Here is a 25,748-nt window from a genome sequence, read left to right on the forward strand (position 1 = left end):
ACTCAGTTACACAAACAGATTACAATTCTGAAGCGTTTACAGAAATATTAGTGTCGTAGCTCCTATTAAGGAACTTTAACTGTGGAAAATTACCTCACTATTCAGCCTATTGTGCGTATTGACATTTCTATTGAAATGAACAGACTTATCTATGGATCTAGGGTCCATGAAATGGAGTTTCAGCCTACTCAGTGACATCCATAGATTACAGCTGTGAAGGCTGTAAGCATGTGACTAATTAAATTTGATTTCATAGTGAGGTGATTTCACAGAGTTAAAGATTCTTAATATGAATTTTTATTTTTTTATTTCACCTTTATTTAACCAGGTAGGCTAGTTGAGAACAAGTTCTCATTTGCAACTGCGACCTGGCCAAGATAAATCATAGCAGTGTGAACAGACAACACAGAGTTACACATGGAGTAAACAATTAACAAGTCAATAACACAGTAGAAAAAAAAGGGGAGTCTATATACAATGTGTGCAAAAGGCATGAGGAGGTAGGCGAATAATTACAATTTTGCAGATTAACACTGGAGTGATAAATGATCAGATGGTCATGTACAGGTAGAGATATTGGTGTGCAAAAGAGCAGAAAAGTAAATAAATAAAAACAGTATGGGGATGAGGTAGGTAAAAATGGGTGGGCTATTTACAGATAGACTATGTACAGCTGCAGCGATCGGTTAGCTGCTCAGATAGCAGATGTTTGAAGTTGGTGAGGGAGATAAAAGTCTCCAACTTCAGCGATTTAAGCAATTCGTTCCAGTCACAGGCAGCAGAGAACTGGAACGACAGGCGGCCAAATGAGGTGTTGGCTTTAGGGATGATCAGTGAGATACACCTGCTGGAGCGCGTGCTACGGATGGGTGTTGCCATCGTGACCAGTGAACTGAGATAAGGCGTAGCTTTACCTAGCATGGACTTGTAGATGACCTGGAGCCAGTGGGTCTGGCGATGAATATGTAGCGAGGGCCAGCCGACTAGAGCATACAGGTCGCAGTGGTGGGTGGTATAAGGTGCTTTAGTGACAAAACGGATGGCACTGTGATAAACTGCATCCAGTTTGCTGAGTAGAGTGTTGGAAGCAATTTTGTAGATGACATCGCCGAAGTCGAGGATCGGTAGGATAGTCAGTTTTACTAGGGTAAGTTTGAGTGAAGGAGGCTTTGTTTCAGGAATAGAAAGCCGACTCTAGATTTGATTTTTGATTGGAGATGTTTGATATGAGTCTGGAAGGAGAGTTTACAGTCTAGCCAGACACCTAGGTACTAATAGATGTCCACATATTCAAGGTCGGAACCATCCAGGTTGGTGATGCTAGTCGGGCATGCGGGTGCAGGCAGCGAACGGTTGAAAAGCATGCATTTGGTTTTACTAGCGTTTAAGAGCAGTTGGAGGCCACGGAAGGAGTGTTGTATGGCATTGAAGCTCGTTTGGAGGTTGGATAGCACAGTGTCCAAGGACGGGCCGGAAGTATATAGAATGGTGTCGTCTGCGTAGAGGTGGATCAGGGAATCGCCCGCAGCAAGAGCAACATCATTGATATATACAGAGAAAAGAGTCGGCCCGAGGATTGAACCCTGTGGCATCCCCATAGAGACTGCCAGAGGACCGGACAGCAGACCCTCCGATTTGACACACTGAACTCTGTCTGCAAAGTAGTTGGTGAACCAGGCAAGGCAGTCATCCAAAAAACTGAGGCTACTGAGTCTGCCGATAAGAATATGGTGATTGACAGAGTCGAAAGCCTTGGCAAGGTCGATGAAGACGGCTGCACAGTACTTACTGTCTTTTATCGATGGCGGTTATGATATCGTTTAGTACCTTGAGCGTTATGAATATGAGCCATAACGCTAGTATTTGTGTAATCTATTCAGAATTGTTGTCTGTGGGTGTCACTGAGTAGGCTCATGTAATTTTAAAGTCTACTACAGCCATAGTGTGCTTTCAACAGATTTGTACTCTTTTGTGTCAAATTAACAAAGTATTGCCTTTTGTATGCGTTTTAATCAATTTCAATGGGGGACTTTAACTTTGAATGCGAACCTAAAATTCAGCAAGTGTGGCTCATCCTTATTGTGGCTATTTTCACACCGGTGGAAGCACCCGACGCTCAAAGGTTCGCGCGCCATCTCTTTGTTTGTGTCGCCTCTGATTGGTCAAAGCCCAGTGAGCGATAACCATTTGTACGTTGTTACAACACTGTATATATATATATATATATATATATATATATATATATATATATATATATATATATATATATATATATATATATATATATAATATGACATTTGTAATGTCTTTATTGTTTTGAAACTTCTGTATGTGTAATGTTTACTGTTAATTTTTATTGTTTATTTCACTTTTGTATATTATCTACTTCACTTGCTTTGGCAATGTTAACACATGTTTCCCATGCCAATAAAGCCCCTTGAATTGAAATTGAATTGATACGTATCAGAACCAATCATACAATAAAACATTATTTACATAACTTTTGCCTCTAGGGGTGCTCTTGAGCTAAAAGGGGTAGGTACTTGGTGCTAGGTTCGTGCTATCCTGAACCTTGGGATGTCCCTACCCCATTGAAGTTGACATTTTAAAAGGGTTAAGGTAAGGAACCGGTTAGTTTAAGGGTTGGGGATTAGAGTAGGGATGTCCCAAGGATTGGACAGAATGGGTCACAATGCAATACATACATTACATATTGCATTACTCATTGGCGATTTTAGCATCTTGGTAGGGTAAAGAAACAAAAAAATGTTTTACACAACACTAAACAATACATTTATTGTACTATAACGGTGACAAACGGTGCCCACAAACTTTTAGGGCCTACATAAAGCTGTCCCAACAACAGTCCCAAAACCTTACCACGGCTACACCTGACTATCAGTTGAGCCTTGTCTGGCAGCGAAACAGTTCAATCAGCCTCATTTATTGCCTTTTAAAAAACATAACTGACATATATATATATATATTTTTCACCTTTATTTAACCAGGTAGGCAAGTTGAGAACAAGTTCTAATTTACAATTGCGACCTGGCCAAGATAAAGCAAAGCAGTTCGACAGATACAACGACACAGAGTTACACATGGAGTAAAACAAACATACAGTCAATAATACAGTATAAACAAGTTTATATACAATGTGAGCAAATTAGGTGAGAAGGGAGGTAAAGGCTAAAAAGGCCATGGTGGCAAAGTAAATACAATATAGCAAGTAAAACACTGGAATGTTAGTTTTGCAATGGAAGAATGTGCAAAGTAGAAATAAAAATAATGGGGTGCAAAGGAGCTAAATAAATAAATAAATTAAATACAGTTGGGAAAGAGGTAGTTGTTTGGGATAAATTATAGGTGGGCTATGTACAGGTGCAGTAATCTGTAAGATGCTCTGACAGTTGGTGCTTAAAGCTAGTGAGGGAGATAAGTGTTTCCAGTTTCAGAGATTTTTGTAGTTCGTTCCAGTCATTGGCAGCAGAGAACTGGAAGGAGAGGCGGCCAAAGAAAGAATTGGTTTTGGGGGTGACTAGAGAGATATACCTGCTGGAGCGTGTGCTACAGGTGGGAGATGCTATGGTGAACAACGAGCTGAGATAAGAGGGGAATTTACCTAGCAGGGTCTTGTAGATGACATGGAGCCAGTGGGTTTGGCGACGAGTATGAAGCGAGGGCCAGCCAACGAGAGCGTACAGGTCGCAATGATGGGTAGTATATGGGGCTTTGGTGACAAAACGGATTGCACTGTGATAGACTGCATCCAATTTGTTGAGTAGGGTATTGGAGGCTATTTTGTAAATGACATCGCCAAAGTCGAGGATTGGTAGGATGGTCAGTTTTACAAGGGTATGTTTGGCAGCATGAGAGAAGGATGCTTTGTTGCGAAATAGGAAGCCAATTCTAGATTTAACTTTGGATTGGAGATGTTTGATATGGGTCTGGAAGGAGAGTTTACAGTCTAACCAGACACCTAAGTATTTGTAGTTGTCCACGTATTCTAAGTCAGAGCCGTCCAGAGTAGTGATGTTGGACAGGCGGGTAGGTGCAGGCAGCGATCGGTTGAAGAGCATGCATTTAGTTTTACTTGTATTTAAGAGCAATTGGAGGCCACGGAAGGAGAGTTGTATGGCATTGAAGCTTGCCTGGAGGGTTGTTAACACAGTGTCCAAAGAAGGGCCGGAAGTATACAGAATGGTGTCGTCTGCGTAGAGGTGGATCAGGGACTCACCAGCAGCAAGAGCGACCTCATTGATGTATACAGAGAAGAGAGTCGGTCCAAGAATTGAACCCTGTGGCACCCCCATAGAGACTGCCAGAGGTCCGGACAGCAGACCCTCCGATTTGACACACTGAACTCTATCAGAGAAGTAGTTGGTGAACCAGGCGAGGCAATCATTTGAGAAACTCTGGCTGACTTGCTTAAACAAATATGGTTTCTACTGACAATTGAGATGTACAAACTGTCATGCAGGTGAAAGAGGACCCAAAAGCGACTTGGCGAAAACAGAGTCTTTAATCCAGTAAAGTAAATACAAACAAAAAACACAACTTTCACTCGAAATGACGAGGACAAACTGGAGACTCGATCTTGAACAGCAGGTGAACAGCAGGTTGCCTCGGGAAGGCACTTGAACCAGACAGACTCAGACACCTGCTCACCACGCAGCATCTGAGGAAAACACGACACGACAGGGCGATACACAAACACAGCACGGTGAATTCTAGACAAGGAACCGACAGGACAGGAACGGAACACAAAGGAAGAAATAGGGACTCTAATCAGGGGAAAGGATCGGGAACAGGTGTGGGAAGACTAAATGATTGATTAGGGGAATAGGAACAGCTGGGAGCAGGAACGGAACGATAGAGAGAAGAGAGAGCGAGAGAGTGAGAGAGGGAGGGGGGAGAGAGAGGGATAGAAAGAGGGAAAGAACCTAATAAGACCAGCAGAGGGAAACGAATAGAATGGGAAGCACAGGGACAAGACAAGATAATAAATGACAAAACATGACAGTACCCCCCACTCACCGAGCGCCTCCTGGCGCACTCGAGGAGGAATCCTGGCGGCAACGGAGGAAATCATCAATGAGTGAACGGTCCAGCACGTCCCGAGACGGAACCCAACTCCTCTCCTCAGGACCGTAACCCTCCCAATCCACTAAGTATTGGTGACCCCGTCCCCGAGAACGCATGTCCATGATCTTATGTACCTTGTAAATAGGTGCGCTCTCGACAAGGACGGGAGGGGGAGGGAAGACGAACGGGGGTGCGAAGAAAGGGCTTGACACAGGAGACATGGAAGACAGGATGGACGCGACGAAGATGTCGCGGAAGAAGCAGTCGCACAGCGACAGGATTGACGACCTGGGAGACACGGAACGGACCAATGAACCGCGGAGTCAACTTACGAGAAGCTGTCGTAAGAGGAAGGTTGCGAGTGGAAAGCCACACTCTCTGGCCGCAACAATACCTTGGACTCTTAATCCTGCGTTTATTGGCGGCTCTCACAGTCTGTGCCCTGTAACGGCAAAGTGCAGACCTCACCCTCCTCCAGGTGCGCTCACAAAGTTGGACAAACGCTTGAGCGGAGGGAACGCTGGACTCGGCAAGCTGGGATGAGAACAGAGGAGGCTGGTAACCCAGACTACTCTGAAACGGAGATAACCCGGTAGCAGACGAAGGAAGCGAATTGTGAGCGTATTCTGCCCAGGGGAGCTGTTCTGCCCAAGACGCAGGGTTTCTGAAAGAAAGGCTGCGTAGTATGCGACCAATCGTCTGATTGGCCCTCTCTGCTTGACCGTTAGACTGGGGATGAAACCCGGAAGAGAGACTGACGGACGCACCAATCAAACGACAGAACTCCCTCCAAAACTGTGACGTGAATTGCGGGCCTCTGTCTGAAACGGCGTCTAACGGGAGGCCATGAATTCTGAATACATTCTCGATAATGATTTGTGCTGTCTCCTTAGCGGAAGGAAGTTTAGCGAGGGGAATGAAATGTGCCGCCTTAGAGAACCTATCGACAACCGTAAGAATCACAGTCTTCCCCGCAGACAAAGGCAGACCGGTAATGAAGTCTAGGGCGATGTGAGACCATGGTCGAGAAGGAATGGGGAGCGGTCTGAGACGACCGGCAGGAGGAGAGTTACCCGACTTAGTCTGCGCGCAGTCCGAACAAGCAGCCACGAAACGGCGCGTGTCACGCTCCTGAGTCGGCCACCAAAAGCGCTGGCGAATAGACGCAAGAGTGCCTCGAACACCGGGATGACCAGCTAACTTGGCAGAGTGAGCCCACTGAAGAACAGCCAGACGAGTGGAAACAGGAACGAAAAGGAGGTTACTAGGACAAGCGCGCGGCGACGCAGTGTGCGTGAGTGCTTGCTTAACCTGTCTTTCAATTCCCCAGACTGTTAACCCGACAACACGCCCATAAGGAAGAATCCCCTCGGGATCAGTAGAAGCCACAGAAGAACTAAACAGACGGGATAAGGCATCAGGCTTGGTGTTCTTGCTACCCGGACGGTAAGAAATTACAAACTCGAAACGAGCGAAAAACAACGCCCAACGAGCTTGACGGGCATTAAGTCGTTTGGCAGAACGGATGTACTCAAGGTTCTTATGGTCTGTCCAAACGACAAAAGGAACGGTCGCCCTCCAACCACTGTCGCCATTCGCCTAGGGCTAAGCGGATGGCGAGCAGTTCACGGTTACCCACATCATAGTTGCGCTCAGATGGCGACAGGCGATGAGAAAAATAAGCGCAAGGATGAACCTTATCGTCAGACTGGAAGCGCTGGGATAGAATGGCTCCCACGCCTACCTCTGAAGCGTCAACCTCGACAATGAATTGTCTAGTGACGTCAGGAGTAACGAGGATAGGAGCGGACGTAAAACGTTCTTTTAGAAGATCAAAAGCTCCCTGGGCGGAACCGGACCACTTAAAACACGTCTTGACAGAAGTAAGAGCTGTGAGAGGGGCAGCAACTTGACCGAAATTACGAATGAAACGCCGATAGAAATTAGCGAAACCTAAAAAGCGCTGCAACTCGACACGTGACCTTGAACGGGCCAATCACTGACAGCTTGGACCTTAGCGGAATCCATCTGAATGCCTTCAGCGGAAATAACGGAACCGAGAAAAGTAACGGAGGAGACATGAAAAGAGCACTTCTCAGCCTTTACGTAGAGACAATTCTCTAAAAGGCGCTGTAGAACACGTCGAACGTGCTGAACATGAATCTCGAGTGACGGTGAAAAAATCAGGATATCGTCAAGATAGACAAAAACAAAGATGTTCAGCATGTCTCTCAGAACATCATTAACTAATGCCTGAAAAACAGCTGGCGCATTGGCGAGACCAAACGGCAGAACCCGGTACTCAAAATGCCCTAACGGAGTGTTAAACGCCGTTTTCCACTCGTCCCCCTCTCTGATGCGCACGAGATGGTAAGCGTTACGAAGGTCCAACTTAGTAAAGAACCTGGCTCCCTGCAGAATCTCGAAGGCTGATGACATAAGGGGAAGCGGATAACGATTCTTAACCGTTATGTCATTCAGCCTCGATAATCCACGCAGGGGCGCAGAGTACCGTCCTTCTTCTTAACAAAAAGAACCCCGCCCGGCCGGAGAAGAAGAAGGCACTATGGTACCGGCGTCAAGAGACACAGACAAATAATCCTCGAGAGCCTTACGTTCGGGAGCCGACAGAGAGTATAGTCTACCTCGAGGAGGAGTGGTCCCCGGAAGGAGATCAATACTACAATCATACGACCGGTGAGGAGGAAGGGAGTTGGCTCGGGACCGACTGAAGACCGTGCGCAGATCATGATATTCCTCCGGCACTCCTGTCAAATCGCCAGGTTCCTCCTGAGAAGTAGGGACAGAAGAAACGGGAGGGATGGCAGACATTAAACACTTCACATGACAAGAAACGTTCCAGGATAGGATAGAATTACTAGACCAATTAATAGAAGGATTATGACATACTAGCCAGGGATGACCCAAAACAACAGGTGTAAACGGTGAACGAAAAATCAAAAAAGAAATAGTCTCACTGTGGTTACCAGATACTGTGAGGGTTAAAGGTAGTGTCTCAAATCTGATACTGGGAAGATGACTACCATCTAAGGCGAACATGGGCGTAGGCTTCTCTAACTCTCTGAAAGGAATGTCATGTTTCCGAACCCATGCTTCGTCCATGAAACAACCCTCAGCCCCAGAGTCTATCAAGGCACTACATGTAGCACCCGAACCGGTCCAGCGTAGATGGACCGACAAAGTAGTACAGGATTTTGATGGAGAGACTTGAGTAGTTGCGCTCACCTGTAGCCCTCCGCTTACAGATGAGCTCTGGCTTTTACTGGACATGAATTAACAAAATGTCCAGCAACTCCGCAATAGAGGCACAGGCGGTTGGTGATCCTCCGTTCCCTCTCCTTAGTCGAGATGCGAATCCCTCCCAGCTGCATGGGCTCAGTCTCTGAGCCAGAGGAGGGAGATGGTTGCGATGCGGAGCAGGGAAACACCGTTGATGCGAGCTCTCTTCCACGAGCCCGGTGACGAAGATCTACCCGTCGTTCTATGCGGATGGCGAGAGCAATCAAAGAGTCCACATCTGAAGGAACCTCCCGGGAGAGAATCTCATCCTTAACCACTGCGTGGAGTCTGTTGATAAAAGGATATGTAGAAGGGTGAGCCGGTTAAGGATCGATTCAGACAAGGTGGTAGATTGTACGACAAGCGACAGATTTATTCAGAGTGAGAATATCTGGTACACGTATATACGGCTCTCCCATTCGCTCGCACAGAACAGCAGGAAAAAGAGAAAAAGTGAACCGTTACAATACAATTTATACAAAACAGAAAGTAGGTTGATCCTGGGAGATCGGATCTTTTGATTGGTTCAGCTGGGCCGTTCGTCTGTAGTCTTCCGCCATTGGCTCAGCTGGGCCGTCCGTCTGTAGTCTTCCGCCATTGGCTCAGCTGGGCCGTCCGTCACTCTCGAATCCCGCCGTCACATCCGTTCAGCTAAAGGGGACTGTGTGTGTGCTGGATGGGGGTGTGTGTGCGTGAGTTATCCTGTAGGGGGCCCCACATCCTTTACTGTGAGTTGTAGCCATGCATTTAGCAGTAGGCTGATCACTTGCATAAGAGAATAGCAATTCTTTACAAGTCCCTCCAGAAAACGAGCGAGCAGCGCCGGCTCGTTCCACTCACTAGAGGCAGCAAGAGTGCGAAACTCAATAGAATAATCCGTTATGGACCGTTCACCTTGGCATAAGGAAGCCAGGGCCCTAGAAGCCTCCCTACCAAAAACTGAACGGTCAAAAACCCGAATCATCTCCTCTTTAAAGTTCTGGAACTAGTTAGAGCAATCAGCCCTTGCCTCCCAGATAGCTGTGCCCCATTCTCGAGCCCGGCCAGTAAGGAGTGAAATGACGTAAGCAACCCGAGCTCTCTCTCTAGAGTATGTGTTGGGTTGGAGAGAGAACACAATCTCACACTGCGTGAGAAAGGAGCGGCACTCAGTGGGCTGCCCGGAGTAGCAAGGTGGGTTATTAACCCTAGGTTCTGGAGGCTCGGCAGGCCAGGAAGTAACAGGTGGCACGAGACGTAGACTCTGGAACTGTCCAGAGAGGTCGGAAACCTGAGCGGCCAGGTTCTCCACGGCATGGCGAGCAGCAGACAATTCCTGCTCGTGTCTGCCGAGCATGGCTCCTTGGATCTCGACGGCAGTGTAACGAGCGTCTGAAGTCGCTGGGTCCATTCCTTGGTCGGTTCCTTCTGTCATGCAGGTGAAAGAGGACCCAAAAGCGACTTGGCGAAAACAGAGTCTTTAATCCAGTAAAGTAAATACAAACAAAAAACACAACTTTCACTCGAAATGACGAGGACAAACTGGAGACTCGATCTTGAACAGCAGGTGAACAGCAGGTTGCCTCGGGAAGGCACTTGAACCAGACAGACTCAGACACCTGCTCACCACGCAGCATCTGAGGAAAACACGACACGACAGGGCGATACACAAACACAGCACGGTGAATTCTAGACAAGGAACCGACAGGACAGGAACGGAACACAAAGGAAGAAATAGGGACTCTAATCAGGGGAAAGGATCGGGAACAGGTGTGGGAAGACTAAATGATTGATTAGGGGAATAGGAACAGCTGGGAGCAGGAACGGAACGATAGAGAGAAGAGAGAGCGAGAGAGTGAGAGAGGGAGGGGGAGAGAGAGGGATAGAAAGAGGGAAAGAACCTAATAAGACCAGCAGAGGGAAACGAATAGAATGGGAAGCACAGGGACAAGACAAGATAATAAATGACAAAACATGACACAAACTATGGAATAAGGGGACGAAGAGCAGATAAGAGGCAATCTGTAATTTCGATTAAGACATTAATGAGCGAGCTAGGACGTAGTCAATATAACTATTTGTTCAGCACTTTTGAAATGTACAGCGACATAATTCAGAACATGGGTCATTCTTAAAGTGTTCTCCCCTGTACACCATGTCAGAACCGTTGGATAAATAAAGGGGGGCATATAAGCAGACAATGAAAGCACTTACAATATTCAATGATGACATTTCTCTAAAACAGCCTATAGGCTGCATGTGCACCACCAAGTCAGAACAGCAGGCTAAATTAGTAGGGGGAAAGGGACCAAATTATTAGGGCGAGGCACATGGGCTATTAACAGCTTACTACACAAAATACACTTAGTATTACTTTCTTAGCGACAATATACATATCTCCCTGGAATAATATATCATTTATGCAGCAGCATATACATTTTTGGAATCACCTTGTTGTTCTGTGCTCACTTGAACAGGTAGGTAGCGCGGCGGTCCTTCGTGGGCAAATTCTGTCATCAAACTTTGTCATCAAAGTCTGGTTTTCTCTGACGAGAATTGAAAATGATTTGCCAGTAGAATGTTGACTTGATTCATGATGATGATTACTAGCTTGCTAGCTAAGATGTTGAAAGTATGATGTTAGCATGATCAGTCCAATCAAAGCTACGGTAGATATGACGTGATTTGACGTCATTTTATCTGTGGCCGATGACCTTGAGCCTTCTTGCATGGGCACTTTTAATGTAACTAACTCTATGGCAGCACCAAAGGGGCTTGAATTTTTTAGCTCCCCCTGTAGATTTTGCTGTGACATAGAGTCCCCATGAGTGACAGAACACTGAGCCAATCATGGCGTAACTAGAGAATATAGCCAACTCCTACACTCCTTATTTTCCCGCTGGCTGCCCCACCACCACAGAAAGCACTTAACTAGGCTGAAACACCTGCATTTTGGAGCTGCCTTACTCAAGAAAGCTTAAATAACTCAATCATATATATTTGTTTTTACATTGTTTGCAAACTGGTATGTGACACGTATTAATGCCAAAATAACATGCAAAACAGGAAACAACAAAAAAAGATATATACAATACCAGTCAAAAGTTTAGACACATCTACTTTTTGCTGATTTATAAAAAATAATAAAAAATACTGAAATATCACATTTACATAAGTATTCAGACATTTACGCAGTACTTTGTTGAAGCACCTTTGGCAGTGATTACAGCATCGAGTCTTCTTGGGTATGATGCTACAAGCTTGGCACACCTGTATTTGGGGTGTTTCTCCCATTCTTCTCTGCAGATGCTCTCAAGCTCTGTCAGCTTGAGGGGAGCGTTGCTGCACTCTCGTGTTTTTCATGGTCTGAGAGTTTTTTGGTGCCTTTTGGCAAATTCCAAGCAGGCTGTCATGGGCCTTTTACGGATGAGTGGCTTCCAACTGGTCACTCTACCATAAAGGCCTGATTGGTGGAGTGCTGCAGAGATGGTTGTCCTTCTCGAAGGTTCTCCCATCTCCACAGAGGAACTCTAAAGCTCTGTCAGAGTGACCATTGGGTTCTTGATCACCTCCCTGACCAAGACCCTTCGCCCCCGATTACTCAAATTGGCCAGGTGGCCAGCTGTAGGAAGAGTCTTGGTGGTTCCAAGCTACTTCCATTTAAGAATGATGGAGGCCACTGTGTTCTTGGGGACCTTCAATGCTGCAGAATTGTTTTGGTACCCTTCCCCACATTTGTGCCTCGACACAATCCTGTCTCGGTGCTCTACGGACAATTCCTTCGACCTCATGGCTTGGTTTTTGCTCTAATATGCACTGTTGACAGAGCAAAAACCAAGACATCCACTGTCAACTTTGGGACCTTATATAGAACGGTGTGTGCCTTTCCAAATCATGTTCAATCAATTGAATTTACCACAGGTGGACTCCTATCAAGTTGTAGAAACATCTCAAGGATGATCAATGAAAACATGATGCACCTGAGCTCAATTCAGGGTCTGAATACTTATGTAAATAAGGTATTTCAGTTTTTAGTTTTTTTTATACATTTGGAAAAATGTCTAAAAAGCAGTGTTCGCTTTGTCATTATTATTATGATATAATAATTATATTATAATAATGTGTAGATTATTTTGGTTTATTTTATCCATTTAGAATACAGCTGTAACATAACAAAATGTGGAACAAATCAAGGGGTCTGAATACTTTCCAAAGGCACTGTATATACAGTACCACTCAAAAGTTTGGACACACCTACTAGTTCAAGGGTTCCCGTAAACAAACATTGACCCCCATTAGCAGACTTCAACAGAAACTGACAGCATTTTTTTAGAGGTTACCAGTGCCCATAAAATTCCCCATTCCTCCTGTTTCTGTCCAAAGATCAAATCAAATCAAAATCAAATCAAATGTGTTTATATAGCCCTTCGTACATCAGCTGATATCTCAAAGTGCTGTACAGAAACCCAGCCTAAAACCCCAAACAGCAAGCAATGCAGGTGTAGAAGCACGGTGGCTAGGAAAAACTCCCTAGAAAGACCAAAACATAGGAAGAAACCTAGAGAGGAACCAGGCTATGTGGGGTGGCCAGTCCTCTTCTGGCTGTGCCGGGTGGAGATTATAACAGAACATGGCCAAGATGTTCAAATGTTCATAAATGACCAGCATGGTCCAATAATAATAAGGCAGAACAGTTGAAACTGGAGCAGCAGCACGGCCAGGTGGACTGGGAACAGCAAGGAGTCATCATGTCAGGTAGTCCTGAGGCATGGTCCTAGGGCTCAGGTCCTACGAGAGAGAGAAATAAAGAGAGAAAGAGAGCATTAGAGAGAGCACACTTAAATTCACACAGGACACTGAATAGGACAGGAGAAGTACTCCAGATATAACAAACTGACCCTAGCCCCCCGACACATAAACTACTGCAGCATAAATACTGGAGGCTGAGACAGGAGGGTTCAGGAAGACAGCTTCCTGTGAACTGCACTTGTTGGCTGCTTTTCCTTCACTCTGCCATCTCAATTGGATTGAGGTCGGGTGATTGTGGAGGCCAGGTCATCTGATGCAGCACTCCATCACTCTCCTTCTTGGTCAAATAGCCCTTACACAGCCTGGAGGTGTATTGGGTCATTGTCCTGTTGAAAAACAAATGATAGTCCCACTAAGCACAAACCAGATGTGACGGCGTATCGATGCAGAATGCTGTGGGAGCCATGCTGGTTAAGTGTGCCTTGAATTCTAAATAAATCACAGAGAGTGTCACCAGCAAAGCACCATCACACCTCCTCCTCCATGCTTCATGGTGGGAACCACACATGCAGAGATCATCTGTTCACCTACTCTGTGTCTGACAAAGATACGATGGTTGGAACCAAAAATCTACAATTTGGACTCATCAGACCAAAGGACAGATTTCCACCAGTCTAATGTCCATTGGTTGTGTTTTTTTGGCCCAAACAAGTATCTTCTTCTTAATGGTGTCCTTTAGTAATGGCTTCTTTGCAGCAATTCGACCATGAAGGCTTGATTCATGCAGTCTCTTCTGAACAGTTGATGTTGAGATGTGTCTGCAAGGCTGGTAACTTACCCCTGCAGCAGAGGTAACTCTGGTCTTCCTTTCCTGTGGCGGTCCTCATGATAGCCAGTTTAATCATAGTGCTTAATGGTTTTTGCGACTGCACATGAAAAAACTTTAAAAGTCCCTGAAATTTTCCGTATTGACCGACCTTCATGTCTTAAAGTAATAATGGACAGTCATTTTTCTTTGCTTATTTGAGCTGTTCTTACCATAATATGGACTTGGTCTTTTATCAAATATCTTCTGTATACCACCCCTACTTTGTCACAACACAACTGATTTCCTGAAACGCATTAAGGCAGGAAAGAAATTCCACAAATTAACAAGGCACACCTGTTAATTGAAATACATTCCAGGTGACTACCTCATGAAGCTGGTTGAGAAAATGCCAAGAGTGTGCAAAGCTGTCATCAAGGCAAAGGGTGGCTACTTTGAAGAATCTCAAATCTAAAATATATTTAACACTTTTTTGGTTACTACATGATTCCATATGTGTTATTTCATAGTTTTGATGTCTTCACTATTATTCTACAATGTAAAAAATAGTAAAAAATAAAGAAAAACCCTTGAATGACTGGTACTGTATAATTTTTAGCTAAACATGTGGTGCTCAAAACAGGTAGGGTTCTGTCCCACCTTCCCTGAATGATGGGTCGGCACTGGTATTACTACTAACCTAACATAGCAGGCGTAAAAGAAAACGCCTGAGCAGAGTTCCCACATCTGGTTTTCACATTACTACATACAGTGCTTGACTTGGGCAGGAGCTCACCGAAGCAGAGTGCCGGGAACCTCAAATGTTCTACTGCCTGAGCTCCTGTTCCTATTATAGAATATTCATTCAGAGGTATTGTGGCGCTCCTGAACCTAAATATAAACAGGAACAGCACCCAGATGAGTACCGGCACTTTTTTTCAGTCCCAAGTCAAGCACTGACTACAAAGCAATGCAATACATAAAAGCTGTTTCCGGAATGTAGATTACATTTCTGTGCCCTCAATGAAGTGACAAATCCAGTATATTTTATATCTCGTCTTCCCGAAAGTGAGTGGAAGAGTGAGGCTATGTCTACTCTAGGGATGGGGGAGAGAACAATAGAAGGAATTCCAATGAAGATATAATTGTCTCTGTTTTTACATGGGCAGTGTTTCCAGTAAGTAGGTAAGTAAATGTCCTCAATTAGCAAAGAAAATGGGGGGGGGGTCATATCACAGGCAGACATCAATCATTAAATCCTAAAATATTTCCATACAATGTAACTTTTCAAAGATATTTCCAGGGTCCTGTTCAGCACGGTGTCTTCGATTGGCGTCTTGCATTTTCAAGTCATAGTGACATGTTTTAGCTGTCGATGGCTGAGTGGGATGCACTGATTTTCATGACTTGATTAGATGTTTTATGAAGTGTAAAGACTTCATGTAGGTCTAGTCGTTCTGATGATAACATCTGGCAGTAAGGTAAACCACCTCCCTGTGGTGTTTCCTTTGTTCCAGTAAATCTGACGTGTCCATTTACAGGAAGGAACTACAACTTCTTGTTTAGGAAACGGGAGTCAATTAACTTGCACCCTCACTTATGGGCCTTGTAAATATAATAAAAGTATTACAATGAACCTATGGCTTCCACAGTAGTTAGCTAGGCCTGTTGGTCATTCAAAATCTTGCATTTGTCTCCAGTGCTTAATGTATTGTTATGTGTGTGTGTGTGTGTGTGTGTGTGTGTGTGTGTGTGTGTGTGTGTGTGTGTGTGTGTGTGTGTGTGTGTGTGTGTGTGTGTGTGTGTGTGTGTGTGTGTGTGTGTGTGTGTGTGTGTGTGTGTGTGTGTGTGTGTGTGTGTGTGTGTGTGTGTGTCCCATTCTTTTTGAACAAGAGTGTTCAAATGACTTATCCATCATTTTCTATTCTATTCTATTTTATTATTTCCTTTTACAAGACCTTCGGGGATTGCTGTGTGATTAAAAACGAGACATTTTGGTGACAAGACATGATACATGTGTTTATGTTCTTGTCCGAGGAAGAGAGAGAGAATGGAAAAGTGGCCCCTGACTCAGCAGGGACCTTGTTCTTGGGACTCGATGTGGGTCCTGGAGGGTCTATGGATAACAAACAGCAGAACATACATCTCCAGTTATTCACAATATTGTGATCTGTACCCATACTATCTCGTTGCGTTTCCCCTTCTGATTTAAAATACACGTACAGGGCCTTCGGAAAGTATTCAGACCCCTTGACTTTTTCCACATTTTTGTTACATTACAGCCTTTTTCTAAAATTGATTAAATCTACATACATTACCCCATAATGACAAAGGGAAAACTGTTTTTCTGAATTGAATTTTTTGCTAATTTATTCTAAATTAAAAACAAAATTACCTTATTTACATAAGTATTCAGACCCTTTGCTATGAGACTTGAAATTGAGCTCCGGTGCATCATGTTTCCATTGATCATCCTTGAGATGTTTCTACAACTTGATTGGAGTCCGCCTGTGGAAAATTCAATTGATTGGACACGATTTGGAAAGGCACAGACCTGTCTATATAACGTCCCATAGTTGACAGAGCATGTCAGAGCAAAGACTAAGCCATGAAGTCGAAGGAATAGTCTATAGAGCTCCGAGACAGGATTGTGTCGAGGCACAGATCTGGGGAAGGATACCAAAACATTTTGACCTCATTGAAGGTCCCCAAGAACATAGTGGCCTCCTCCATTCTTAAATGGAAAAAGCTTGGAACCACCAAGACTCTTTCTAGAGCTGGCCTCCCGGCCAAACTGAGCAATCAGGGGTCAAGGGCCTTGGTCAGGGAGGTGACCAAGAACTCAATGGTCACTCTGAAAGAGCTCCAGGGTTCCTCTGTGGAGATGGGAGAACCTTCCAGAAGGAGAACCATCTCTGCAGCACTCCACCAATCAGTCCTTTATGGTAGTGGCTAGACAGAAGCCACTTATTTTGTTTATTTTATCTTTATTTAACTAGGCATGTCAGTTAAGACCAAATTCTTATTTTCAATTATGACCTAGGAACAGTGGGTTAACTGCCTTGTTCAGGGGCAGAACGACAGATTTTTACCTTGTCAGCTTGGGGATTCAATCTTGCAACCTTTCGGTTACTAATCCAATGCTCTAACCACTAGGCCACCGGCCGCCCTACTTATCAATTAAAAGCGCATGACAGCCTACTTAGAGTTTGCCAAAACGCACCGAAAGACTCTCAGACCATGAGAAACAAGATTCTCTGGCCTGATGAAACCAACATTTTCAGCAACATGGACTGGGACAATAAGCAGGATTGAGGGAAAGATGAACGGAGCAAAGTACAGAGAGAGCCTTGATGAAAATGTGCTACAGAGCACTCAGGACCTCAGACCGTGGGTTCACCTTCCAACAGGACAATGACCCTAAGCACATAGCCAAGAGCCCAGAGCCCGGACTTGAACCCAATAAAACATTTCTGGAGAGACCTGAAAATAACTATGCAACAACGCTCCTGATCCAACCTGACAGAGCCTAATAGGATTTGCAGAGAAGAATGGGAGACACTCCCTAAATACAGGTGTGCCAAGCTTGTAGCGCCATACGCAAAAGAAGACTCAAGGCTGTACAGTCGTGGCCAAAAGTTGAGAATGACACAAATATAAATTTTCACAAAGTCTGCTGCCTCAGTTTGTATTATGGCAATTTGTATATACTCCAGAATGTTATGAAGAGTGATCAGATGAATTGCAATTAATTGAAAAGTCCCTCTTTGCCATGCAAATGAACAGCACTGCCACAAAAGGACCATCTGACATCATGTCAGTGATTCTCTCGTTAAATCAACCATTTATCGGGTCATCAAGAACTTCAAGAACTTCAATTGCTGTGAAGAAGGCTTCAGGGCCCCCAAGAAAGTCCAGCAAGCGCCAGGACCGTCTCCTAAAGTTGATTCAGCTGCGGGATGGGGGCACCACCAGTACAGAGCTTGCTAAGGAATGGCAGCAGGCAGGTGTGAGTGCATCTGCACGCACAGTGAGGTGAAGACTTTTGGAGGATGGCCTGGTGTCAAGAAGGGCAGCAAAGAAGCCACTTCTCTCCAAGAAAAACATCAGGGACAGACTGATATTCTGCAAAAGGTACAGGGATTGGACTGCTGAGGACTGGGGTAAAGTCATTTTCTCTGATGAATCCCTTTTCCGATTGTTTGGGGCATCCGGAAAAAAGCTTGTCCAGAGAAGACAAGGTGAGCGCTACCATCAGTCCTGTGTCATGCCAACAGTAAAGCATCCTGAGACCATAAATGTGTGGGGTTGCTTCTCAACCAAGGGAGTGGGCCCACTCACAATTTTGCCTAAGAACACAGCCATGAATAAAGAATGGTACCAACACATCCTCCGAGAGCAACTTCTCCCAACAATCCAGGAACAGTTTGGTGACGAAACAATGCCTTTTCCAGCATGATGGAGCACCTTGCCATAAGGCAAAAGTGATAACTAAGTGGCCCGGGGAACAAATCATTGGGTCCATGGCCAGGAAACTCCCCAGACCTTAATCCAATTGGGAACTTGTGGTCAATCCTCAAGAGGTGGGTGGACAAACAAAAACCCACAAACTCCAAGCATTGGTTATGCAAGAATGGGCTGCCATCAGTCAGGATGTGGCCCAGAAATTAATTGACAGCATGCCAGGGTGGATTGCAGAGGTCTTGAAAAAGAAGGGTCAACACTGCAAATATTTTTTGCATCAACTTCATGTAATTGTCAATAAAAGCCTTTGACACTTATGAAATGCTTGTAATTATACTCCAGTATTCCATAGTAACATCTGACAAAAATATCTAAAGGCACTGAAGCAGCAAACTTTGTGAAAATTAATATTTGTGTAATTCTCAAAACTTTTGGCCACGACTGTAGACGCTGCCAAAGGTGATTCAACAAAGTACTGAGTAAAGGGTCCGAAATACTTATGTAAATGTGATATTTCAGGTTTTGTCATTTTTATCAATATGCCAAAATTTCTAAAAACCTGTTTTTGCTTCCTTGTCAATATGGGGTATTGTGATGTCATTATGGGGTATTGTGATGTCATTATGGGGTATTGTGATGTCATTATGGGGTATTGTGTGTAGCTTGATGGGGGGGAAACAATATAATCCACTTTAGAATAAAGTGTCTGAATAAAGGGGTCTGAATACTTTCCAAATGCACTGTAGGAGAAAAGTGATCAAGTAGTGCAAACTACTGATTAACACAGACAAAACACACACAAAAGACAATCCATTATGAGTGTTAAACCACCAGATTTCATTAAATAATACATTTTATACACCTGATAACACCATCACACTGACTGTACTGTATAAAATGTATTATTTAATGAATGCTGAACCCACTTTCCCGAAAGTCATTCATAGAACTATGACTAAACCATAAGATGGAGAAAAAACTGTTTTATTGTAATAATAATACTGTAAAACATGGAACCTTTGTTTCTATTGCTTTTGACTCATCTTTTTATGGCCGTATGACAAACCTCCATTGTGTCATAAAATCTTGCCCTTCCAAAAAGAGAAATCGAACATGACTGAACCCTCATCCGTACCAACCGACCTGTGACCTCCCTGTTGGCAGATAATAGAAAGGGCTGGTTTGTTATCAGCTCACAGGAAGCTGTGACCTCCCTGTTGGCAGATAATAGAAAGGGCTGGTTTGTTATCAGCTCACAGGAAGCTGTGACCTCCCTGTTGGCAGATAATAGAAAGGGCTGGTTTGTTATCAGCTCACAGGAAGCTGTGACCTCCCTGTTGGCAGATAATAGAAAGGGCTGGTTTGTTATCAGCTCACAGGAAGCTGTGACCTCCCTGTTGGCAGATAGAAATCAGCTCACAGGAAGCTGTGACCTCCCTGTTGGCAGATAATAGAAAGGGCTGGTTTGTTATCAGCTCACAGGAAGAATAGAAAGGGCTGGTTTGTTATCAGCTCACAGGAAGCTGTGACCTCCCTGTTGGCAGATAATAGAAAGGGCTGGTTTGTTATCAGCTCACAGGAAGCTGAAGGTAACTTTGGACAGAAACAGGAGGGAAGGGGATTTTAATGGGCACTGGTAACCTCTGAAAAATGCAGTCCGTTTCTGTTAAAGTCTGCTAATGGAGGTCGATGTTTGTTTACGGGACCTCTCCGTGTGTTTCCATCCATACCTCTAGTTAGGGATAAGGAATTCTGGTCCCGGAGGACAGAAGAATTCAAAGGGGTTGTGCTAAACCACCTGACTTACTGCAACTGATAGTAGCTCATTGCTGAATGGAATAAATACATTTGAGTTTAATGGATATACATTATTCTAAGCTAGGCCGGCACTGTTCTTAACAGGAGTGAGCCTGTCCTCTGCTAAAGGCCCGCTGTTGAAGATAGTGGTGAGATACAAAGTCGGAAGCCCCTTAGGCCTGTCCTTACATAACTCTTGTCCTAGATGACGGTATTCAGAATACATAGTGGAAACTGGAAAGCCCGGGACTGTGATTTCAGAGGACATGAACAGCACACAGAGACATGTACAGTACAATGCATTCAGAAAGTATTCAGACTCCTTTTTGCAAATGTATAATTTTTTAAATATTTTTATTTACATAAGTATTTACATAAGTATTCAGAAGGTGGTCCTTCTGTAGCTCAGTTGGTAGAGCATGGCACTTGTAACGCCAGGGTAGTGGGTTCGATCCCCGGGACCACCCATACGTAGAATGTATGCACACATGACTGTAAGTCGCTTTGGATAAAAGCGTCTGCTAAATGGCATATTTTATTCAGACACTTTGCTATGAGACTCGACATTGAGCTCAGGTGAACCATGTTTCCATTGATCATCTTTGAGGTGTTTCTACAACATTGATGAGGGGGAAAAAAACAATTGAATACATTTTAGAATAAGGCTGTAATGTGGTCTGAACACTTTCTGAATATGCTATATTGCTCTGGAACAAGACTGGCTGTTGGACAGGACCTGCGTAACAGTCCTTCGCCTGTATTCAGGGTTCCCCAAACTAACACTCTCCCTGAGGCCAACAGGATATGTTTTTGTGCTCTCGTATCACACAGAAACATCCGGTATGGACTTTACGCTTGGCTCGCAGCCTCCACCATTATGACTGATGAGGCCTACTTTACTTTCATTTCAAGTCTGCGCTGGTTGCAGATACACGCTACTATGCATCATCAAACATTTGTAAAAAATTAGTACAAAATAATGTGCAACTGGGAAAAAAACGTTTTTATTTTAATGATTTTAAATTGTTGCAGTGACATGTGTGTTGTTTTGTTAACAGGAGTGTTGAGCCATAAGGCAGATATTAGCAGACATATACAAAGGGGGAGTTTCCCTCTATTGTTTACCAGGACCAGGTGATATATTCTTTACCAGGACCAGGTGATATATTCTTTATCATCAGACCATGTGATCTATTCTTTATCATCAGACCATGTGATCTATTCTTTATCATCAGACCAGGTGATCTATTCTTTAGCATTGTACCAGGTGATCTATTCTTTAGCAGGACCAGGTGATATATTCTTTATCATCAGACCATGTGATCTATTCTTTATCATCAGACCATGTGATCTCGTAGTCTTTGAAGACACTCTTCAGCTTCTCAACAGACACTGAATGATCTGCTTTGCCATAGCCCTGAAATAGATGGGACACACACACACACACACACACACACACACACACACACACACACACACACACACACACACACACACACACACACACACACACACACACACACACACACACACACACACACACACACAGCATATGTTATTTTCCGGAGGTTTTGAAAATGTTTTCCTCTCCTCTGTTTGGTGACCGTTCCCCTCTGGGGAGAAGGCCCTTACATTGAGCTGAAATGCACTTACAGTTGATTCCCCAAAAACACGCAGTTTTTTGTCTTTGCTGTTGTGCTCAATCTTCCCTCCTCCAAGACAGTTGCACTCCAGTCCCAAAGCCGTTATTGGTGGGGTGACCTTCTCAAATATATGATCTGAAAACCAGTCAAAGTGATAAACATAAAATCTGAAGGGGATGTCAAGGCATACAATGTTACAGCTACAACCAAGAGTGATTTATGCACAATTAGTCACCTCATGTAGGCCTAGGGCCCATCTATGTTTGTATCCAAGACAGGCCCTGGGCATTAGCGGTCATTTAAGGCCCGACCAAAAAAACTTACTTATATATTTTCTTACGTTAGTCACTGACAGTCACTCAATTAGCCCATGTCAGCTGACATTTTCTTCATTGGTAAGTTAGTCTAGCCAGCTACCTAAACTTGTAGTAATCATGGCCGAATTGCTGACCAGGCATGAACGGCACATGCCCAGGGGCCCTGACCTCCAGGGGGCCCCTACTGACTTTGTTAGTCACTTTCAATGAGATATCAAATGAACGTGGCAGTAGTCAAGGCAAAACGTGTAGACTTGCAGGAAATGGGGGCACTAAAATGTTTTGTCAGAGTGGTGGGGGGCAAAAGGCTAGGGCCGGCTCTGTTTGGATATGTAATCATCAGCTCTTATGTGGCTATCTTTAGGCATATATGCATGTTGACAATGTTCCAACATCCTGTATTTGGTTACCAGCAGTTGCGGACAGTAGCCTATATAGCGCAATGGCACATTCAAAAGCTACTATTTTATTGAGTTTCATGCCCTCGGTTTACTAGCAAATGGCATTAGATATCATAGTGACAATTTATAACAAGGTCGGTTACATTTTGCCACTGGTAGAAATGTAGTACACAGGCCTTCAGCTGGACATTGTCGCTAATGAGAGCAGGATTGGTGTACGTGGGCAATGGGCGCCTCAAAGCAATGCTGTCTGACCACAGCCACGAAAGAAACAAGGCAAACTTACTGTGATACTGCCCAGCACTTTTTGTGCCTCTCACTATATCTTTGTATTCAGTTCCATCTTTTACTTTTATCCTCACTAAAATATACTTAAATGTTCCCTCTGGATCGACTTCAGCGTCGGGGACTTTACCCAAAGCGTCTGCCATTGCGACTGTGAAAATACGCACTGTACACGGGACGCACAACCTTGTCACTGCTCTGCCTACGACATACACCATTCCTGCAGCACAGTGCTCATGAAACGACTGCCTCATCGGGTTTAGGGCGTGTTCTACCGTTTAAAGACAGCGTTTGAGTAGTATGCTACCGTAAACGAACAGTAGCCGAAAAGCCAACTTGATCAATTAAGTAGATCTGACCATATCCATTGCTTTCCTTGCATGCAGTGTGACTTGAATAAATGCTTGGTAGAATAGTACGTGCCTACCTAGCCCAAGATGCACTCTGAAAGAGCCTACTGTTAAAGTTCAATAACCTTATGTTATTTTAAGAGGTAGCTCTGGCTCTGGCAGCCAAATACTACATCAAAACGTGAATCTATTTTCAATTGCGATACGGTTCTAGAAACATAAAGCCCTATACTTTAATATCACATAAAAAAAATAATGCAAAATGTACACTTTTTTATATACACCGTTTTAACCAGCTTCATCACTGTTGCAGCCGAGAGTATTTTTCAGTGACACACAGGTGTTCAGAGCATGCTAGTTACAACCGGTGGTCCCTCAGTCTTCCGTCTGTAACATGGAGATATGCCCGTGTGGGAACACAAACCCTAACCCCATTAAAGGTGTTTATCAATTGGAACATTTGTTTTTTGATTTTGTTTTTTCATCACTGATATGAATTATTCTAAAACCGTACCGCACCATGTGTGTTGATGTTCAGACCGAGTGTCAAGGGCTCTTAACAAAAACTCCCCTTTACAGAAGTCCAATTACTTATGTGTAATGTAATGGACCTGAGAGTTATCATCAAGGACTAGTGCCTATCCGGATTACTACAATGCCTAATATTAATCATGCCTAAAAAATCTAATTTTGAGGATATTAGTATTGGCCTCGGCAGCGTAATAGATAGATTTCAGTCAAATTAAAAGGAAGAGCGTTTATGAATAAGAATATATTTTAGGAAGGTCGGTGTTAATGGAACAGGTCAAATAAGAGGAAACCGTCACTTTGGAGGCCAAGTGCTCAGATAACTGGTAGAAGGTGGCTCACAACTGGTTATGGCCACAATATGAATCCAAGAGAGACAGGAAGTCTGTTACTATGTGAAAACAATCCACACCATCTCCACAGCAAACCCGCACACACATCTCTCTCTCTTTCTCTCTCTCTCTCTCTTTCTCTCCCTCTCTCTTGCTCAGATCAGTGGGATGTGGGATTTCCCTGCATCAGGATGTAGAGAGCAGAGCCAAAATCCGTCTCAACACAGTTCTAAATACAGTGCGCCTGTTTCTTTTCCCAGAAACCATGGGGTTATCCGATGTCTCCGGCACGCAAGCTATTGTTCATGGAATTGAAATGATAGGTAACACACCTGAACAAAATGCATGTACTGTATTAACTCAGATTGACAGTAATCATTTGGCGAATTTAGCATGTAAACTCACAACACAATACTAAACAATACATTAATTGTACTATAACGGTGACAACCTGTGCCCACAAACTGTGGGCCTACATAAAGCTGTCCCAACATCTTACCACTGCTACACCTGGTTATCAGCAGAGCTTTGTCTGGCATCGAAACATTTCATTCAGCCTCATTTACTACCTTTAAAAAAAACATAGCTGATATGGCTGACTTGCTTCAATAAATATGATTTCTACTGACAATTGAATATACAAACTATGGAATAAGGGGACGACGAGCAGATGAGAGGCAATCCGTAATTGCAATTAAGACATGAAAAAGCGAGCTAGGACAGACGTAGTCAATATAATTATTTGTTCAGCACTTTTTGAAATGTACAGCGACAGAATTCAGAACACAAGCTGTTCTTACAGTATTCTCCCTGTACATCAATTCAGAACCACAGGATAAATAAATGGGGCATATAAGCAGACAATGAAAGCTATTACAATATTTGATGTTTACATTTCTCTCAAATCGGCTATAGGCTACATGTGCACCACCAAGTCAGAACAGTAGGCTCAGTTAGTAGGGGGAAAGGGACCAAATTATTAGAGTGAGGCACACGGGCTACTAACAGCTTACTACACATCATACACGTAGTATTACTTAGCTACAGCATACATATCTCCCTGGCATATTACATCATTTATCAGTGGTGGAAAAAGTACCCAATTTCCATTAAAGTAAAAATACCTTAGTAGAAAATTACTCAAGTAAAAGTCACCCAGTAAAATACACCTTGAATAAAACTATTTGGTTTTAAATATACTTAAGTATCAAAAATAAATGTATAAATAATTTCAAATTGCTCATATTAAGTAAACCAGACGGCATAATTTTAATGTTTTTTATTTATTTACAGATAGCCAGGGCCACACTACAACACTCAGACATCATTTACAAACTAACCATGTGTGTTTAGTGAGTCCACCAGATCAGAGGCAGTAGGGATGACCAGGGATGTTCTCTGTTTAGTGAGTCCTCCAGATCAGAGGCAGTAGAGATGACCAGGGATGTTCTCTGTTTAGTGAGTCCACCAGATCAGAGGCGGTAGGGATGACCAGGGATGTTCTCTGTTTAGTGAGTCCACCAGATCAGAGGCAATAGGGATGACCAGGGATGTTCTCTGTTTAGTGAGTCCTCCAGATCAGAGGCTGTAGGGATGACCAGGGATGTTCTCTGTTTAGTGAGTCCTCCAGATCAGAGGCAGTAGGGATGACCAGGGATGTTCTCTGTTTAGTGAGTCCTCCAGATCAGAGGCAGTAGAGATGACCAGGGATGT

General features: G+C 43.9%; 2 protein-coding genes across 4 annotated transcripts in view; both read right to left on the reverse strand.

Annotated features, from left to right (window-relative positions):
* Positions 1-25,748, reverse strand: part of dzip1l (DAZ interacting zinc finger protein 1-like) — a 1,064,069-nt gene that overhangs the window by 1,008,033 nt on the left and 30,288 nt on the right. The window lies entirely within an intron of this gene.
* si:dkey-51e6.1 (uncharacterized protein LOC558617 homolog) lies at positions 21,165-23,197 on the reverse strand. Its single transcript, XM_046299992.1, has 3 exons — positions 22,827-23,197; positions 21,833-21,957; positions 21,165-21,596 (listed from the first exon to the last, which is right to left on the reverse strand). Exons 1-3 carry the CDS (start codon positions 23,077-23,079, stop codon positions 21,504-21,506), a joined length of 471 nt encoding a protein of 156 aa, XP_046155948.1. The 5' UTR covers positions 23,080-23,197; the 3' UTR covers positions 21,165-21,503.

Source organism: Oncorhynchus gorbuscha, linkage group LG15 (assembly GCF_021184085.1).
Source record: "Oncorhynchus gorbuscha isolate QuinsamMale2020 ecotype Even-year linkage group LG15, OgorEven_v1.0, whole genome shotgun sequence".
NCBI lineage: Eukaryota > Metazoa > Chordata > Actinopteri > Salmoniformes > Salmonidae > Oncorhynchus > Oncorhynchus gorbuscha.

Excerpts from the sequence above, each read along its gene's own strand:
- si:dkey-51e6.1 (XM_046299992.1), bottom strand. The coding sequence starts at position 23,079 with ATGAGGCAGTCGTTTCATGAGCACTGTGCTGCAGGAATGGTGTATGTC. Across the intron at positions 21,958-22,826 it reads AAGTGCTGGGCAGTATCACA|ATCATATATTTGAGAAGGTC; the intron begins GTAAGTTTGCCT and ends ACTGGTTTTCAG. Across the intron at positions 21,597-21,832 it reads GTGTTTTTGGGGAATCAACT|GGCTATGGCAAAGCAGATCA; the intron begins GTAAGTGCATTT and ends CATCTATTTCAG.